At 47.8% G+C, this 12,712-nt stretch overlaps 1 protein-coding gene across 5 annotated transcripts in view; it reads left to right on the top strand.

Annotated features, from left to right (window-relative positions):
* ZNF280D (zinc finger protein 280D) overlaps positions 1-12,712 on the top strand; it is a 761,599-nt gene that overhangs the window by 402,525 nt on the left and 346,362 nt on the right. For 3 of the 5 annotated variants that reach the window (XM_086958354.1, XM_086958357.1, XM_086958355.1), the window contains exon 16: positions 3,819-3,839. The exons of the other annotated variants lie outside the window; for them this stretch is intronic. In XM_086958354.1, the coding sequence (XP_086814480.1) occupies positions 3,819-3,839 (21 nt within the window). The remainder of the gene's footprint in view (positions 1-3,818; positions 3,840-12,712) is intronic. 5 annotated transcript variants of the gene reach the window in all.

Raw genomic sequence — 12,712 nt, 5'->3', positions numbered from 1 at the left:
GAATGCAGTCACAATGACTGGATGATAGCATTTGTGATGAATCCTAAAGGGATGTTGGTGGGATTTAATTGAGCATACTAAACTTGTGGCCAAATTTATACTCACCTTAATGGGATTTCCCTCTTAAATACTTCACATCACCTACTGTTTTATGTCTAGGTTGACAGCTATGCATTTGCCACTGAGAAGACCCCTTTTACCAGACCCTTTTAATAACCCTTCGTAGTTTGGTAAAATACACTTGACCCATTCCTGAGATTGGTGCATTGGCTTACAACCACAGAGTCGTGATTACAACACCAGTGTCATATCAACCACCTCCAAGTGGGACACTGGTACAATCTGCATTATTCAACAATCTGTAATGTCTCTGCAGCGCAATTCTGGAAGTAAACATCCACACCTGTAGGAAGCTGGCTCTGTATATACTCTACCAAAGTGAGGTATAGTGTGCACAGAGTCCAGTGGAACCCCAGAGGTAAAAGTAGATAATACCTTACTCTCTATTTGTGGTAGTGTGGACAAATAGTAAGGCTTTATGAGAGGGTAGTGTTAAACATGTATTGTACACACCCAGGCAAAAAATGGTGTCACACACTCAAAGATTGAACTTGGACCAATTTGTTTGTATCAAAATATTATTTAGTTATTTTTATTTCTACAACCAAGCCAGGCCTGGTGCATGTAAGTGAAATAATACTTTGCAGGTATATTGCAGTCGAAATACAATTGAAATGCAGTTGGATCCAATAGGTTTGTTTACAGGTGAGTCAACACTAAAATTTACTTTACAGTTACTTTTAGATTACTTTGTACATTACTTTTTAACATACTTTTTCTACTCCGTGTGATATGCCTAGATATCGCACTAGGACATGTCCTAGAGAAAAGGTAAGTAATGCAGTTTTTGTACATTTGCAGTTTATCAAGGTTTCATACATACCAACTCCACATACAAGAATCTTCAAAGTAATACAGTCCTACGGGAGGAAATTAAGTTATCGGTTTACAGGTAAGTACTTGGTTATGGAAGTTGGGTGTCTAAGGTTAGAACCAGGGCTCCCCCCAGAGTCAAGTATGCACTCTCAAAGCACCCTCAGCGGCACTAACGTGGCCGGGTGCAGAGTGCTGAGGCCCAATTTCATCCAGTGGGGGTAAGAGGGCCTCCGGTTGGTGGCTGCTCATGTGCAGGCCACATGGTTGTGGGAGCAAAGCTCCTGGACTTAAGCTCAGGGCAAAGGGGGATCCAGTTTAGCACACAAGGTGCATCCACATTGGCACAGGGGTGGCTGGGTGCAGGGTGTTGTTTTGGCGTCGGGTGCCCTATAGTTTTTAATGGGAAAGGCCCTTAGAGGCTTTCCTTGGTAACAGTGCCCTTGGTACCTTTTACAGGGGACCTACATGTGGCCAGAGAGAAGTGCCAAATGGGGGTACAAGGGACAGTTTTGCAAAAGAACACTGGCCCTGGAAACTTGATTGGCAGGGACCCAGGGCAGATCAAGTCAAAGTGCATCAGAAATCTGGCAAAAAGTCGGTGTTACTGCAACAGAAACTCAGCTTCATACAACAATTTATACATGTCCTTGGTATATAGAATTTGTCTATTGCACTGTTGTAGGAAAGTTCCCCTTTTTTGCATGGTTTCCCCCCACTTTTTGCCCTGTGTTGATGTTCTTTGACTGAGTGTGCCCTGGGTTCCTGCCAACCAGGTACACGGGGCCTATGTTCTTTCCCTAAACTGTACTGATGCAAAACTCCATTGTTAACTCTCTGACCACATGCAAGTCTCTTCTAAAAAATACTACAGGTACCAAGGGCACTGTGACCAGGGAAGACCTCTAAGTGCTGCGGCACCTATTGTGCCACCATAAGAGGCCCTGTACCTCTACACCCACACACTTCCATTTCAGGCGGTTTGTTTTGGTGCAGACAAAGTGAAGAGTCGACATGGCACACATCCCGGTACACCATGCTTACAACCCACTCCCCTGGCATAGGTAGGCCACCCCTCTTGCTGGGTGCACCATACCAGTGGTGAGGGTACAGGTGCCTGAGTCCTGTACCCCTACAGTGTCTAAGCCAATTCTTAGACAATGTAAGTGCAGTAATGCCATAAAGAGTATATGGTGCTGGGAGTTTGTCATTCTGAACTCCATAGCACCATAATGGCTTAACTGAAAACTGGCAAGTTTGCTATCAAACTTCTCAGCACATTCAACCCACACTGATGCCAGTGTGGGATTTAATGAAAAATGCACTCAGAGCGCATCTTATAGATGCCCCTAAATAATTACCTAACTCTAGTGTCCTGGCTGAGTGGCTGCTCACCAGCTGCCACCACCAGACATGATTCTGGAGCTCTGGGACGAGAACCTGCCGCTCTCGGGGTCCTGAAACAAAGCACATCCTGGGACAAGGTGCCAAGCCCTCTCCCCCAAGATAGGTAGGCTCCACGAAGGGGAAGCTGCAATGCCTTTGTGAGTTACCCCAGCCATTTGCTGCTCCCAGCAACTAGCCCCCACCAGGTTTGACCCCACTTTGGGTGGGAGAATTGGCGGGAAAACCAAGTCTGGAGGAGAGGTGTGCCCACTTTTGCCAACCCACCCCTCAGATGGGGGAGGAAAAGTGAAGCTCAACTTTGTCCCTGCCATCTTGTAGATGGGGGGACACAGCCAACCAGAGTGAGGCGGCTTATTATTATTAAACATTTCTTGAGCGCATTGATACCCTAAGGCATGCCAGTGCTAGCGGCAAAACAGAAGTGGGAAGAGGCTTACAGAATAGTTTTCTGGAACAACCATTTTTTCAGATGCTTTTGGAATGTGAGATGGTGGATCTCAGAGTGCAGATACAGGGGAAGGGTATTCCAAAGCTTGACCACTTCGCATCCTTTGGATTTTAGGGAAACAGCCAAGCTCTTATCGGCAGAGCAGAGGAGTTTCCTAGGGCGGTTAAGGTGATAAGGGACTTATAAATGAAAGGGCCTTTGCCTATAAGAGTCTTATGGGCTATACAGAGGGATTAGAATATAATCCTCTCCAGAATGTGTAGCCAATGTAAGGTCTTCAGGCACGGCTTGGCTGATTGAGTTCTAAGGGTACCAAGTAGCAACCTAGCACCTCAATTCTGGACAACTTGGAGTTTCCTTGTGGTGGATTTGGGCGTACCCAGGTACAAAGGCGCCTGAGGACCAGTGCCTCGACCATGGTCCTTCTAGCCCCGATTGGGAGAAGGGGGAGAACTTTCCTCAGCATGAGGATACCCTAGCAAATGCCTGCCACTTCCACTGCTTGTTGGTCAAATTTTAGTGATGTATCTAGCCAGACACTCAGGCATTTGATCTTGTCCTTTGTGGTTGGCGAGGGCCCTAGACAGATTGGCCATTGCAGTTTGAGATCCAGATTAGGCAGATTACGTAGATCGATTATTTCAGATTTGTCTCCGTTGAGCCTGGGACAGGAGTGTTGCATCCAGGTTGCCACCTTCTCCAGGCAAGATTCCAGATCAGAAGTGAGACCACCAGCTGAGTATCCTCCGCGTAGGTGACAATTTTAATCACATATGGCAGGACGATATTGTAGGAAGCTGGGGTATAGTGTGCACAGAGTCCAGTGGAATCCCAAAGGTAGGTAGAGGTAAAGTTAGGTAGAACCTTACTCTCTATTTGTGGTAGTGTGGTCGAGCAGTACGGCTGTATCAGAGGACAGTGTTAAGCATTTGTTGTACACACTCAGTCAGCAAATTAATTCACACACTCAAAGATTGAACTTCAGACCAATTGTTTTTGTATTAAAAATATTCTTTATTTTATTTTCTAGAACCAAGCAAGCCTGGCACAGGTAAGCAATATGTACTTTAAAGTAGTAATGCAATTGAAATACAGTTTGAATGATACTTTTATATGCACTTTGATTTGATTTACAGTTTGGATGCAGAGCAAGGCAATACTTAGTAAATGCAGTACATAGACTTGAATAGGATTTTCAGTCAAATAGCAGGTAAGTAACTTTTGAGATTAGTAGGCTTACACAGAGTAGTATACCTGGATACTACTCTGGGACATTTCCTGAACACAGATAAATAAAAATCGTTTTGTTAGATTATGCAATTGTAAAGAATTTCTTTAGGTTCTCAAACTCCACACTTTTCACAGAAAACAGTCAATGTTATCCTATGGAGGAAAATAGTATTATTGGTTTTGAGGTAAATATTTGGTAGTGGGAGTTGAGGTTCTGGGGGTAGACTCAAGGGTCCCCCAGGGTCAAGGATGCACTCTTGTTACACCCTCAGCGGCACTAGGGCGGCCAGGTGCAGAGTGCTGAAGCCCAGTGTTACCCAATAGGGGATAGGGGGCCTCCGGTTGGTGGCTGCTGGCGAGCAGGCCACTGGGTTGTGGGAGCAAAGCTCCTGGACTTTAGCTCAGGGCAAATGGGGAAACAAATTAGCACCAAAGGTGCACCCTCAGCGGCACTAGGGCGGGCGGGTGCAGGGTGCTGTTTCGACGTTGAACGTCCTGTTGGTTTCAATGAAGTACGTCCGGTTTGCAAAAGCACTGCAGGCAGGGAGACTAAGGTATTCTGGGTGCGACCACCACTTCGAGAGGTAATGTGGGAAGTTAGGCGTTGGTTTGGATACACAAGGCCGTGGGGCGTGTTTTGCAGGGGTGCCTTTTGGGGTCGGATCCTCTTACCAGCTCTTGGTCGTGGTTAGCGGGGCCTTCTGGATTTAGACTGCAGGGGTAGGCGTGAGTTAGGTCAGGGGTCACCGGATCTCGGGTCAGGATCGCGGGGTTGACCTCCTCGTGGTGTTGCCCACTCGGGCTTGGGCTGTGGACCGCGGGTGCAGAGTGGTGCTTATTTGCGGTTTCCGGCCAAGGCCAGAGGTTGCAGATGTACAAATCCAGTGTTCACGGGAGACAGTCTTTGAGGTTTAAGGCAGGCAGGGCCTTTGGGATTTTCGAGGTTGCTGGCTGCAGGACACACCGGGATTTCGCAGGAGCAGGTTCGAGGTGGAGACAGGCCTGTAGGGCTGGAGCCAAGTCAGTGGGTGTCTTCCTCTTGTTAGCTGCTGCACGGCTGTTTGGGCCTTCTTCTCCTTCTACTTTCTTCTTGTCTGGATCTGAGAAAGCAAGGTTCAGTGGTGCCCGTAAATACTAGATTTATGGGGCGTCACAGGTAGGTAAAAGGCAGCGACCAATGAGCCCCTTCCCTGGGGTGAGTAGACCCCCTATTATGCCACCGTCCAGTGGGAGAGGGGCATGTGCCTGTCCCTGGTTGGCTGAGTCCCCCCATCTTCAAGATGGCGGGGGCTGAGAGTTGTGCTTCACCTCACCTCCCCCACCTGAGGGGTGGAGTTGGCAGAGGTGGGCACACCTCTTCCTCATTTGTTTTCCCCGCCGGTTCTCCAGCCCAAAGTGTGGGTCAGAACAAGTGGGGACCTGTTGCTGGTAGCAGCAATTGGCCTGAGAAAGCTCACAAAGGCGGCAAGCCTTTGAAGCTTCCCCTTTGTGAACCCTGCCCATACTGGGGGGAGGCGGCTTGGCACCTCTTACCAGGATGTGCATTGTTTCAGGCCCCAGAGAGCAGCAGGCTCTTGACCCAGGGGTCCAGAAACGTATCTGTGATGGAAGCTGAAAGCAGCCACTCAGCCTGGGCACTAGTGGTGGGTTCGTTTTTTCTATAATGCCCTCTGTGTACATTTTTCATTAAATCCCACACTGACATCAGTGTGGGTTTAATGTGCTGAGAAGTTTGATACCAAACTTCTCAGTTTTCAGTGTAGCCATTATGGTGCTGTGGAGTTCGTAATGACAAACTCCCAGCACCAAATACTTAATGGCAGCACTGCCCTTACAATGCAACGTAGCAGAGCAATTCTAGACATCTTGGAGTTTCCTTGTGGTGGATTTGGGCGCACCTAGATACAAGGAGTTACAATAGTCCAGGCGCGAGAGGACCAGGGCCTGGACCATGCTTCTTCTAGCCCCGATAGGGAGGAAGGGGAGAACTTTCCTCAGCATTCCGAGGATACCATAGCAAATGCCTGCCACTTCCACTGCTAGTTGGTCACATTTTAGTCCGACACCACGGCGTTTGATCTTGGCCTTTGTGATTGGTGCAGGTCCTAGACAGATTGGCCATTGCAGTTTGAGATCCGCATTAGGCAGATTACCTAGATACAATATTTCAGATGTGTTTCCTTTGAGCCTGACAGGAGTATTGCATCCAGGTTGCCACCTTCTCTAGGCAAGATTCCAGATCGGAAGGAGCGTTGTGCAGATGATTAAGTGAGACCACCAGCTGAGTATCATCCGCATAGGTGACAATTTTAATCCCATATGGCAGGATGAGATCAGCCAGCGGCCTCTTATACCCACTAAATAATGTGCGGCTCAGGGAGGATCCCTGAGGTACTCCATAACTGAGGTGTAGACACCTAGAGGTGGATTCTCCAGCAAAGACTTGGAATGTTCGGCCATTGAGGTATGATTGAATACAGGTAATTGCTCCCCTTGATACTCCAACGCTCCTAAGCCTATTAAGGAGGATGCCAAAATGACCGTGTCGCAGGCGGTACTCCGGTCGATGAGTATAATGGCTGCTACTCCCTGCTCTATTATCTTTTTCGATTCTTCGACTATGGTAATCAGAGCTGGTACCGTTCCAAGAAGGGGACCAAAACCAGTCTGAGAATGATACAGGAGATCATGAGATTTAAAAAGTCTGAGAGAATAAAATTACCATGTTTTTCCAGGACCTTACAAACCATTGGCAGCAAAGATATCTGACTGTAGTTACTCAAGACCTTGGGACTTAAGCTTGGTTTCTTCAATAAAGCTTTCGCCATGGTGTATTTCCAGGAAGGTGGGACGTGGATATTGGTGATTGAGAGATTTATTACGTCCAGTATTACTGGGAGCACCACCTTTTTGACTTTGCACAACTGGTGGGGGTGGGGGAGGAGGAGACTAGGTCACAAAGGGAAAGCGACTTCGTTTGAGCAAAGATTTTTGTGTGTGTCCTGGTCCAGGAGTGGAAATTCCTCTAAGGTGTGCTGAATAAGGTCTGGAGGCCTGTGATGGCAGGAAGGTCACTGGGACATGGAATGGCAGGGAAGTTACTATATATGTTATGGATTTTTCCATGAAAGTAATCTGCAAATTAATTGTAACGGTCAGCAGATACTGCTGTCAAATGTTCGGGGGAAGGGCGCTCAAAAATAGTCTTCACGATGCGGAAGATTTCTCTGGGAGAATTAGCTGCTGAATAAATTTCTACTTGATAGTAAAGCGCCTAGGCTCCTTTAATTTCCGCTTGATTACATTTTATGGACACTATATATTTCATTTTACTGGTCTCGCTGTAATCCTTCCTCCATCCTGCACCCGACGTCCCATTGCCTTAGGCGGCCCAACCTACAATGTCTCACCATCCCCAGGCATCCCAACTGACCTCTCCAACCGGTTGTCTCCTCCATAAGATATTCGTCCCTGAGCCTGCAGTGTTTGTTGCAACCACAGAATCACCATTGAAATAAACAGGGCAGCCGATTCCAAAACAGCACCTGCACCCGGCCGCCCCTGTGCCGCTGTGGGTGCACCTTGTGTGCTAAATCAGACCCCTCTTTGCTCTGAGCCGAACACCAGGAGCTTTGCTCCCACAGCCTTGTGGCCTGCTCATAAGCAGCCACTAACCGGAGGCCACCTATCCCCATTGGATAACATTGGGGCTCAGCACCCTGACACCCTGCCGCCCTAGTGCTGTTGAGGGTGCTTTGAGAGTGCAACTTTGATCCTGGGGGCAATCCTGCTTCTAACCCCAGAATACCAACTCTAAAACCCAAGTACTTGCTGATAAACCAATAATAATGTGTTTGAGGCATATGAGCTGCAGATTACACACTGTGCATAGATCGCCACCTAGTGTTGGGCCCGGATGTTTGCAGTTTGTTTTTGTCCTGAAAAGTTCTTTGGAAGTCACGAGATAGGTGACTCCTCCTTTGGACCACATTGCGCATGGGCATCGGCTCTATCCTCAGATTGTTTTTTTCCGCCATCGGGCTCGGATGTGTTTCCTGCGCTCCGGTTGGAACCGAACTTCCTTCGGTGCGCGGTCCTCACCCAGTTCGACGGTATTGTTTCGATCGCGCTCCCCATCGATGCGATTCTCCACCACTTCGAAGTCTTCGATTCCGGTCGTCGACGAAGGCATTCGGGCCTACCTGGGCCTTACTCTCTGGCTCATGGAAAGGACGCCATTCAAGAAGTGTCCTCGATGTGGGTCGAAGTTTCCCCACACAGATCTACATGAGGTGTACAAACTTTGCCTCTCACCGGAGCACGAGGCCAAAGACTGTTCGTCTTGTGCCTCTTTCCGCTCCAAAAAGACGATTCGGGACCGACGAGCTTGAAAAACTATGGCTCGCTCGTCAGCTTTGATCCCCGACGACATCTTTGAAGAGGGCGTCGACGTGCCAGAACACCAGCGGGCTCAAGAAAGTGCCAGCTCCTCTGATGCTGAAGACTCAGACGTCGGGGCCATCACTCCAGCTCAACGGGTCGTAAGTAAGACAGTCGACCCCAACCTTTCCTCAACACCCTCAAAAAAGGCTTCGGTCACACCCTCCCCTTCGGGCTCGGGTGCACATCGAGAGACTGCTTCCCACACCCCGCCTTCGGGCCCAGCAAAGAAGCCTACTAAGCCTTCAGGCGGCTCGGGCTCGAGCCAGCCTATCCTCAGTGGAGATCCCAAACCGACACCAAAGAAGAAACCATCTTCCTCAATCATGCCGACAGCTGCTCCTACACCTAAGCACCCAGCGGCGAAGACTGGCCCAGGCTCATCGATGCCAAAACCGCACTTGGAGTGGAGTAAAAAACCGCCTAAAGGTCCCAACTCGCACGCTTCGGAGCCGAAAAAACATGTTCCGGTAAAAGACATTTCAAAAGGTCATACTTCTAAGCCAAAAGATCCTAGACCAGCTACCGAGTCTGTGCCGAAAAAACCTCCGGAACCGAAAACTAGACGCCGAAGGATCTGCCCTACACAGAAGAACTTTTTACACCATATCCTACTCAAAAAACTCTTGTAAAGGATCCTAAGACTGGCCAACTAGCTCCAAGAAGAGACCACTAGAGGCGCCTGCACCTCCTCCTCCTCCAAAGGAGAGAGACATTGCAACCTCTCCATTAAGGGTCCCTGCTCCACCACCTCCCCATACTATTCCTCCTCCTACACCTCCTCCACCACATCATTCGCCTACACCATCCACTAATCCAGATGATGATGTAGATACAGACTCCGATGACACAGGTGGGGGTGCACATGACCCAGAAGAACCAATAGTCCCCCTCAGTCACCTAATCCATGGGATGATTATAACACCCCTGATGTGCCAGAGGACACTGTAGGTTTTAACCTACTAGTCCAGAGAGCTGCCCAGTACCATGGGGTTGACTTGCACACCGATACTGTGGAGGAAGATTTCCTATTAGACACTTTTGATAATACACAAAGGTCCACTGCCATTTTGCCAATGCTTAAAGGGGTCATTAAGCATGCAACAAAGGTATTTAAAGATCCTGTCAGGGCTCGGGTCCTCAACCCTCGCATTGAGAAATAATACAAAGCTGCCCCTACAGATCCAGTTTACATTAGAGGTCCAGCACCACTAGATTCTTTAATAGTGTCTAATGCACGTAAACATGCTAATTCACAAACATCAGGTGAGGCCTCACCACCAGATAAGGAATCTAAGCTCCTTGACGCCTCCGGTAAACGAACGGCGTCGCAGGCAGCTAACATTTGGTGCATTGCCAATACCCAAGCGTTGTTGGCAAGATATGACAAGGCATATTATGATGAACTGGAGTCCATAATGCAGCATCTACCAGACAAGTATAAAAATAGGGCCAATGAGCTCATACAAGAAGGTAGAAATATTACTAATACTTCCATTTGTTGTGCCCTAGATCCTGCAGATACTGCCTCAAGGGCAATCGATATCAGTACCCTTTTGCGTAGACATGCCTGGCTATGTATTTCAGGTTTTAAACCTGAGGTACAAAATTCCATCCTCAATCAACCATTTGATGAGATACATTTATTTTGCCCTAATGTCGATGTGTCTTTAGAGAAGATGAAAAAAGACACCGACACAGCGAAATCTACGGGAGCCTTGCAGCTGCAAGCTCCCAGACGTTCTTTTTGTCGCTCATCATATAGAGGCAACGCAAGAGGCTACTCCCCTGAAAGCCCCTCCACTTCCTACAAGACCCCTAGCCAATCCGCATTCACTAGGGGCTACCAAAGAGGGGGCTACAGGGGTAACAACAACAAAGGCAGAGGCCAAACCAACAACTCCCGCTCTGCCTTCACCCCTACCCAATGACTTTCTTCCCCTTCCCCACCAACATTCCACTCCTGTAGGGGGAAGACTGGAACAATTCCTTCCTGTCTGGACCAACATCACATCAGACAGGTGGGTGTGACCAATTATTCAGTCAGGTTACTGTCTAGAACGAACATCTAACCCCCCAAACATACCACCCAAACAGCGTCCAATGTCACAAGAACATCTATCACTATTAAAGCAAGAAATAATATCTCTGCTAGAAAAAAGTGCAATAGAACCAGTTCCTCTGCACCAACAAAACAAAGGGGTTTACTCCCTATACTTTCTTATCCTTATACGATCTTTCCCAAAGAAGGACGGCTCTCTAAGGCCTATTCTGGACCTCAGACCACTAAACATATACATACAATCAGACCATTTTCACATGGTCACTCTCCAGCAAGTCCTTCCTCTCCTGTTACAAAACGACTTCCTTGCTACTCTAGATCTCAAGGACGCATACTACCACATTCCCAGTCACAAGGCTCACAGGAAGTATCTCAGATTTGTAATAGACAGGCAGCACTATCAATTCAAAATACTCCCATTCACAGTTACAACAGCACCAAGTGCCTAGCAGTAGTGGCAGCACATTTACGAAGACCGCACATCCACGTCTTCCTGTATGTCGTCAACTTGCTCATAAAAGCCAGCTCATACAACCAGTGTGTGGAACACACTCATGCCACAATCCAACTGCTCCACAACTTGGGGTTCACAATAAACCTCACCAAGTCTCATCTGCAACCATCAAAAGCACAACAGTACCTCAGTGCCACAATAAACACCTCAACAGCGCTAGCTTATCCCACTCCAGTAAGGATAGCTAGCATGCAAACTCTTCTCACTAAATTTCAGCCACAACACTCCCTTCCAGCACGAGTGTTAATGCAGCTCATAGGGATGATGGCCTCTTGGATTTTCATAGTGCCCCATGCAATACTTCAAATGCGTCCTCTACAAGAGTGACAATCACGTCAATGGAACCAGGTTCAAAGTCAATTAACAGACCTAGTGTTGGTAGACTGTCGGACTCATCGCTCTCTGCAGTGGTAGAACACCAAAAACCTTTCCAAGGGACGACCGTTCCTAGAGCTAGTTCCTCAGATAATCTCGACAGCGGACGCATCACTCTCCGGCTGGGGGGCCCACCTACTGCAACACACCATGCAATGCAGGTGGACACCGCAACAAAAGTTACTCCACATCAATCATCTGGAGCTACTAGCTATATTCCTAGCACTGTAAGCTTTCCAACAGCAAGTATCAAACAAAGCTGTATTAGTCCGCACGGACAACATGACAGCCATTTATTACATACAGAAACAGGGCGGAACACACTCCCTGCAACTCTCATCTAGCACGAAACATATGGCGGTGGGCTATACCTCAAAACATATTCCTCTTAGCCCAGCATGTCCCAGGAGTACAAAATACCATAGCAGATCTGTTAAGTCGTCAGACACAACAGATCCACGAGTGGAAACTTCATCCGCAAGTTCTTCAACCATTCTTTCAGATGTGGGGACAACCTCAGATAGACCTGTTTGTCACCCACGAAAATGCCAAATGCCCAAGCTTCGCCGCCAGATATCCACACCCACTGTCCAAGGCAATGCGATATGGATGAACTGGTCAAACAAATTTGCGTACGCTTTTCCACCTCTACCACTCATGCCATATGTATTACGCAAACTACAGCAGCATTCTCTGACCCTCATCATAGTTGCTCCAACGTGGGTCAGACAGTCGTGTTACACCACACTGCTACAACTGTCTGTAGTACCGCACCAAAAACTATACCTGTCTCAACACCTTTTAACACAGAACCGTGGAGAGATCAGGCACCCGGACCCAGCTCAGCTCAACTTTGCGATCTGGCTCCTGAAATCCTAGAATTTGGATATCTTAACCTTCCTCCAGACTGCTGAATGTCATAAAAGAAGCTGGACTTCCAACCACTAGAGCATGTTATGCAGCTAAGTGGAAATGCTTTGTAATATGTCACAACAACAATATTAATCCCCTAGACGTGTCTCAACACATCATAGGATACTTACTGCACCTCCAAAGATGTAACTTAGCCTACACATCTATTAGACTGCATCTTGCTGCAATAGCAGCATATCTGCAAAACAGTCAGCATCTATCTCTGTTCAGAGTACCTGCTATTAAAGCCTTTATGGAAGGCCTTAAGAGAATAATTCCTCCCAGAGTACCACCTTCAACTGTGCGGAATTTGATGGGACCTCCCTTCGCACCCTTACATAAATGTGAACTACAATTTTAACATGGAAGGTTGCGTTCCTAGTAGCTATTA

The sequence above is a fragment of the Lissotriton vulgaris genome, chromosome 2_1, assembly GCF_964263255.1.
Source record: "Lissotriton vulgaris chromosome 2_1, aLisVul1.2, whole genome shotgun sequence".
In the NCBI taxonomy this organism is placed as follows: domain Eukaryota; kingdom Metazoa; phylum Chordata; class Amphibia; order Caudata; family Salamandridae; genus Lissotriton; species Lissotriton vulgaris.
Note: the sequence above shows the minus strand (reverse complement) of the source record. Positions and strands in the feature narration are given on the sequence as shown.